Source organism: Chenopodium album, chromosome 12, assembly GCF_948465745.1.
Source record: "Chenopodium album chromosome 12, dcCheAlbu1.1, whole genome shotgun sequence".
Lineage (NCBI taxonomy): Eukaryota > Viridiplantae > Streptophyta > Magnoliopsida > Caryophyllales > Amaranthaceae > Chenopodium > Chenopodium album.
The window spans coordinates 9,720,066-9,726,925 of record NC_137845.1 but is presented as its reverse complement, the minus strand read 5'-3'; the positions used below and the strand labels follow the sequence as shown (position 1 = coordinate 9,726,925).

The following is a 6,860-nucleotide window of genomic DNA, read 5'->3' as shown; positions in this document are numbered from 1 at the left end:
TTCAATTAATAAAATAACATTATAAAAAATTAAAAGAAATTCAAATAACATAAAATACTATTCAAATAACGTTCCTTTAATTTTTTTTATTGACCATTAGTAACCAAGTCCTTTAATAGTAGATGAATTACCTTTGTTTTTATTTTTATTTTTCCTACGGGTTTAATAGTTTGATTTATAAACCGTGCATCGCACGGGCACTATGCTAGTATAATAATAAAGAGAATTAGGGCTTGTTCACATTTACTTAATTTCAGTTCAGTTCAATTCAGCTCCAATCAGTTCAGTTCAGTTCAGTTCAGTTCCAATCAGTTCAGTTCAGTTCTTAATTTCCCTATCTCATAAAATATTCATTTCAGTTTAGTTTAGTTCAGTTCAGCTCCAATCAGTTCAGTTCAGTTCAGTTCAGTAAATGTGAACAGACCCTTACTGTATAAAGGATGAGAAAATTATTTTATTTTGGGTTTCTAAATCCATATTTTGGAGTAAAGTATAATCAAATCAATCTTCAAGAGTAATAGAGAATAGACACACATTTGAGTGATCAATATCTATCCTACATGGAAAAAAGAAGACTAACATCATCAATATTGGACTAATCCATGTCCACTTTGTAACATAGCATGTAGTTGACTTTTCTGTAACACGAGTTTATACTTAGCCTAATAAAGATTTTTAATCAATGAAACTTGATACTAGTACGTGTACTCGTAGTACATTTAAAATTAATCTCAGATATCATACGTCACTTACACAACATGTCCTCTTCGACTTTTGGGTGTATAGGGAGTCACAAACGAAAATAATATCATTAATGATGATATTTTTTATTTTGAAGGAAATCATTAATGATGATAATAATACAAGACAAACAGATGGAGTTTGGTTGTTGAGGTCAAAATCCAACAACTAACATATCAATGAAGAAGAGATAATGTTGTTTGAAGTATCATACGAATTACCCGGTTCATTGTCGGTATTTTTTATGTTATTAATCTCAGCAGAGTTCTACACTCTTTGAAGTCAAAAAATTGTTTTAAAGGAGGTTGTCCGCTTGTTGGTTCCGAACTTGCGGTCACTTCAGCTCTAGAGTCATACCATGTTTGATGTATTCACACTTAATTTTGTATCGTAACGTGAAACGTGGAGATCGAACAAGCAAGAGTACAACACTATATGATTTCGGGTGTTCCGAACGGCCACAATCATAGACTTTCAAGCATAGCATTTATGGCAGATTCTATGAAGAAAATTTGTAGCTTCATTTTGGTGTGCTAACAAAGACGGCACATTGTAATTATGTACCATATTGTACCATTAATTAGTCGGTTTGTATGTATGTAATAGTGAAAATTAGCCTATAAATATCACTACAATACTACGTAAATCAACCAAATCAATAAGAGTTGTGTATCTTGAGTTTGTGTAACAACACTTCGAGTTTAGTAGTGTATATCTATATCCCTTTGTCTCTAGGAGACTAAAGTGTTAAAGAGCTGTATCGTCGAAGTAGCCAACCAGCGTTGTCAATTTACTAGTGTTGTAAAAATGTTAGAGAAAGTACTTAACGAGTCATTTTACATGCATCCCTTCTCATTTTCTTTCCCTTCTTTGATCTTGTTCCTTTTATTCCTATACAAATGGCTATCAACAACCTCTTCGAAAATTCATAACTTACCTCCATCTCCACCAAAAGTGCCAATCCTAGGACATCTTCCTAAGCTAGGTGAGCTCCCTCACCGTACTCTCAAATCTTGGTCTGAGCGATATGGTGAGCTTATGTTGATCTACTTAGGGAGCAAGCCTACCCTTGTAGTCTCGTCTGCAAGGGTAGCGAAAGAGATCATGAAAACACACGATGCTTCGATATCCAATCGAGGTAAGTTTAGTATAAATGATAAAGTGTTGTACAATAGCAGGGATGTTGCTGCTTCCTCTTATGGAGAGTATTGGAGGCAGATGAAGAGTATATTTGTGCTCCAACTTTTGAGCAACAGAAGAGTTCGGTCTTTCAAGGGTATACGAGAGGAAGAAACCGCTTTGCTGATGGAGAAGATTCAGCAAAGTAATGGATCAGTTGTGAACTTGAGCGCGATGTTTATGGGGTTGACGAATGATGTGGTATGCAGGGTTGCATTTGGGAAAAAGTATGACACCGAAAATCATCAACAAGGTGGTGTTGATTTTAAGTTGGTCTTAAAGGAGTTTGTGGAGTTGCTTGGGACTTTTAATATTGGAGATTTTATACCTTGGTTGGCTTGGGTGAATAGATTCAATGGTTTGAATTCAAAAGCGGAGAGAGTTGCAAAAACTTTTGATTTGCTATTGGAAGAGATACTTACAGAGCACACTGATCGATTCAATCGAGCAGGAGATTATAATGATGATGAGAATGGAGTAAAGGATTTTATCGACGTTTTACTTCATGTGCAGAAGGATAATTCAACCGGTTTTCCTCTTGAAAGAGAGAGCATCAAAGCTTTGGTAATGGTAAGTTTTGTAGCCTCTAGTATAACAACTTTTCGTCGTATTGATTTGTAAGTGTAGAGCATATAACATATTCCCGGGACTCAACCATATGCCTCTTTAATTTCCTTATACAGTTATACTTGCATAGTTGCATCACCAATTTAAGGGAAAAAAAAGACTGCAAGAATTCCTTATGTTCTGAAATTATATGTACAATCCATGCAGGACGCCTTTGCAGCAGGAACAGATACGACATACACGGTGCTAGAATGGGCGATGACAGAGCTCTTACGAAAACCAAGAATCATGGAAGAAGTACAAAAAGAGGTAAGAGAAATTGGTGGAAGTAAAGATTACATAGCAGACGAAGATTTGGAGAAAATGAAGTACTTGAAAGCAGTGATCAAGGAGACTCTACGAGTGTATCCACCAATTCCGTTGCTGGTTCCTCGAGAATCAACCCAAGACGTAAAGATAGATGGTTACGACATTGCTGCCAGGACTCTTGTTTTTGTTAATGCTTGGGCAGTACAGAGAGACCCTGCTACATGGGAAGAGCCAGAGGAGTTTCGTCCTGAAAGGTTTTTGAACACTTCAACAGAATTAAAACGACAGGACTTTGAGCTGATTCCATTTGGGGGTGGCAGAAGGATGTGCCCAGGAATGACATTCGCGTTAGCTAATAACGAGCTTGTGCTAGCAAATCTTGTGCACAAGTTCGATTGGGCGTTACCTGCTGGGATCAGTGCCGAAACACTTGACATGTCTGAATGTACTGGTCTCACTATACATAGGAAGACTCCTCTTCTTGCTGTTGCTACTCCACATGTTTTCTAGTATGAAGAGAAAGTGAACCATTAGTTTATCATTAGTCTCTAATAGACTACTACAAATATAGCTGTTTTTAAATCACCTGAAGGTTGCAAAAGTCCTAGTAATACTAATACAGGAATGTATAATAGTACTTTGAATATGGATATTTCCAATGTTTAGAAAACTTGAGGAATCAATTATAAGTATCTCTAGCTTGATTAATGATTATGTCATTGTAATTTTGTACTTCGTATTATTATTACTTTAATTTATGTAAATTAGATGCATATTCGAAGGTGATACTGCACTAATTACTACGGACATTTGTACATGTCCGCAGTACATAAGAAATTCCATAAAATATTTTAGACAAATTGAATCTCGTTACCTCAACATGTTATTCAATCTACAGCAAACGGGGCGTTAATGTTTCAGGCTAAGTTAATTCTAAGGTGAGAATCATGAGAAGCTCGCTTCCACAAACAATTAATGATCGAGTATTCGAGTGACTTCTAATCCAGCTCAATGATTGGTTCATAAATTACATGTAGAAAAATCAAATTTAAATGACAGATTAACAGGGAGATTAGGAGAGGAAGATTTTAAGTCACTGTTGTAGATTTGGTTGTTCAAGTCAAAATTTGTAAGGATCCACATACATTAATAGCCAAGGATATGAACATGGGGGTTGATGACTTTATGCACCAAAAATTTAACATAGAATGATCAACATAATCTTAACTTTTTCCTATATTCAATTAACATAGTGTGATGACTCATGAGATTGCAATACCACATAATCTTCTCATTCTGTCTCCTCAACCATACACTAGTACATGATATAATATGGTTTAGCATTGACCAAAACAATTTTATTTATTAAAACTCCGGCCAGTCCACTATTTGACCTAAAAGAGATCTCATAAAAATTGATTACTAGGAAATTCTAATGGAATGGAGGGAGTATAGGCAAGAACGGGCCAATATTCGTATAGTATTTAATGCTAATACGAGTACTTCTTAATAATATAAGGATTTAGTGTTTCCTCAATTACTCTCTATGTGTGGCCACATGTGTAAGCACGAATTCGATTAAAGATATTCGATATCCGATATTGAATATCTAAACTTCAAGAACATCTTCCCAATTCAGCAAGACATTCTCCCTCAAAATACTATCAGTGAAGCAAAACCTTGACTTAATGTCACCTTTCCTTTTCTTTTGCAACCTTGACTTAATGTCACCAACTCATCACTCTTTTCTCCAACATTTTACATTTACCCCATCCACTTTATCAGGTGAAGCAAAAGAGGAAAATAAAAAATATGCAAAGCATGGCAAAAATAGGTCACACATATTTGGCCCTAGCACCAAGCCTATTTGACAATGGTGTCATGCCAACAACCAACATTGTGTAAAATTTGAATAGTCAATAATAAACACTAACTTGAATGTTGTAGCTCGTAAGGATGTACAATGAGGTATTTGGGTTAAATGAAACTTTTATTAGGGGTGAACGGTGAAGGGAGTAATACTTAAGTTATTAATGAGTAAAGACGAAACTTAAGAAAAATTCACGTTTTAACGTATACTTGAGGGTGAAGATACTTTACCGCGAACATTCACATAAGACAACCCACACAATTGTAAAAAAACTTATTCTTGTTACCTCATCTTATTATTCTGTACCAGACCATATATCATGGCAAACTACATAGTATCTTGATAGATCGGCGAATGACAACGCCACCAAAGACAGGACCTGAGAAAACAGAGCAGCAGGATATAAGCTTTCAGGCTAAGAATGAATCGTTTAGAGAGATTGTACATGGACACATATCAAACAGAGGAGAGGATATCATGCATGTGGCAATAGCAACTTTCCTTGACCATCAAAACTACACAATATGACATATCACAACATTACAACAGTGACCGCAAAGATGATGTCGTTAAGATGTCAATGCCAACCACATAGTAATACCGCAATAAATAAAAGTTGTGGCTACACTTAGCTTACATGATACAAGACATATACCTATCACTAAATAAGTAAAAAGATTTGAAATCTATTACTGTCTATTTTAGAATAACTAACATTTAATTGGACATTCGGACATACTTGTATATGCATAAGTTTGACCATTAATAAATGTACAAATATGCTAGTAAAAATTAGTACTATGATTTTATGTCATTTATGACTATATAATAATTTTGATTTAGTAATACAGTCAAACTATGCTAGTTATTCTGAAACAGATAGCGTAACTTGTATCCAAAATGCAGGGTAGAATTAGGTTTGCAAGATACAGTCAATTTAAACATGTGACAAAATTACATAGTTTGCTAACAAATATGCAGAGCAACAGAGAGTGAGGGATAGCTCAAGTGGTTAGAGCTTCCCTCCCGGTTTCAGGAGATCCTGGGATATGCAGGGCAACATGATATCAAACTGATACTATCCATCGTTATCTATTTATGGCTACTTAAAGACCAAGTATATCCTTAAGAAAACATTACACAAAAAAAAATTTCCACTTTAGAAAATGAGGAATATATGTAGTGCTCCAGAAATAGCAAAGAAAATACTGAGCTCGATTTATATGCATCCCATCTCATTTCTTCTCCCTTCCCTGTTGTTCTTACTCTTCCTATACAAATGGCTCTCAACCGTTTTTTCAAAAACAAAAAACTTACCGCCATCTCCGCCAAGATTGCCAATCTTAGGACATCTTCACAAGCTAGGCATTCTCCCTCATCGCTCTCTACGATACTTGTCTGAGCGATATGGTGAGCTTATGATGATCTATTTGGGGAGCAAACCTACACTCGTAGTCTCGTCTGCAAGGGTAGCGAAAGAAATCATGAAAACACATGATGCTGCAGTCTCCAGCAGAATTAAGTCAAGCACATATGAAAAGCTGCTTTACAATTGCAGGGATGTAGCTTCTGCCCCTTACGGAGAACATTGGAGGCAGAAGAAGAGTATTTTCACGCTTCACCTTTTGAGCAGCAGAAGAGTTCGGTCTTTCAGGAGTGTCAGAGAGGAAGAAGTAGCTTTGTTAATCGAAGAAATTCAGCAAAAAAATGGTTCAGTTGTGAATTTGAGTGAATTGTTAGAGTTCTTCACCAATGATGTGATATGCAGGGTTGCGTTTGGAGGAAAATACAGTGGAAATAAGGAAAATGGTGTTGATTTTAAGGTGGTCTTAAAAGAATTTGAGGAGCTGTTCGGGATATTCAATGTTGGGGATTTCATACCCTGGTTGGCTTGGGTGAATAGACTCAATGGTGTAGATAAAAGATTGAAGAAAGTTGCAAAAGGCTTTGATATGATACTGGAAGAGATACTTACAGAGCACGAGCATTCTGATCGACTTAATCGAGCAGGAACTTTTGGTGATGGTAAAAATGAGAACCAAGGTATGGATTTTGTAGATGTTTTACTTGAAATTCAGAAGGAAAATTCAGCTGGTTTTCCTCTTGAAAGAGATAGCATCAAAGCTATGATATTGGCAAGTACACTTGACCCTCTACTAAAATTTCTTCTTTCATATGAACAAAAAACAGATAA

At 35.8% G+C, this 6,860-nt stretch overlaps 2 protein-coding genes and 1 long non-coding RNA gene across 8 annotated transcripts in view; 2 read left to right on the top strand and 1 right to left on the bottom strand.

The window, feature by feature from the left end:
- Positions 1-1,003: 1,003 nt before the first annotated feature.
- On the top strand, positions 1,004-3,504 carry LOC145570283 (cytochrome P450 736A117-like). The gene is made up of 2 exons (XM_081629322.1): positions 1,004-2,490; positions 2,695-3,504. Exons 1-2 carry the CDS (start codon positions 1,549-1,551, stop codon positions 3,304-3,306), a joined length of 1,554 nt encoding a protein of 517 aa, XP_081485448.1. The 5' UTR covers positions 1,004-1,548; the 3' UTR covers positions 3,307-3,504.
- The window catches only part of LOC145570287 (uncharacterized), a 22,207-nt gene continuing 18,253 nt past the window's right edge, over positions 2,907-6,860 (bottom strand). For all 6 annotated transcript variants that reach the window (XR_014096430.1, XR_014096432.1, XR_014096434.1 and 3 more), the window contains 3 exons: positions 4,953-5,045; positions 3,203-3,302; positions 2,907-3,043 (listed from right to left, as the gene is read on the bottom strand). This is a non-coding gene — a long non-coding RNA (uncharacterized LOC145570287). The remainder of the gene's footprint in view (positions 3,044-3,202; positions 3,303-4,952; positions 5,046-6,860) is intronic.
- The window catches only part of LOC145570282 (cytochrome P450 736A117-like), a 1,949-nt gene continuing 878 nt past the window's right edge, over positions 5,790-6,860 (top strand). The window contains exon 1 of the mRNA XM_081629320.1: positions 5,790-6,801. Coding sequence (XP_081485446.1) covers positions 5,833-6,801 — 969 coding nt within the window. The 5' untranslated portion in view covers positions 5,790-5,832. The remainder of the gene's footprint in view (positions 6,802-6,860) is intronic.

Coding starts and splice junctions, on each gene's coding strand:
- LOC145570283 (XM_081629322.1), top strand. CDS start 1,549: ATGTTAGAGAAAGTACTTAACGAGTCATTTTACATGCATCCCTTCTCA. Junction 2,491..2,694: donor GCATCAAAGCTTTGGTAATG/GTAAGTTTTGTA, acceptor CAATCCATGCAG/GACGCCTTTGCAGCAGGAAC.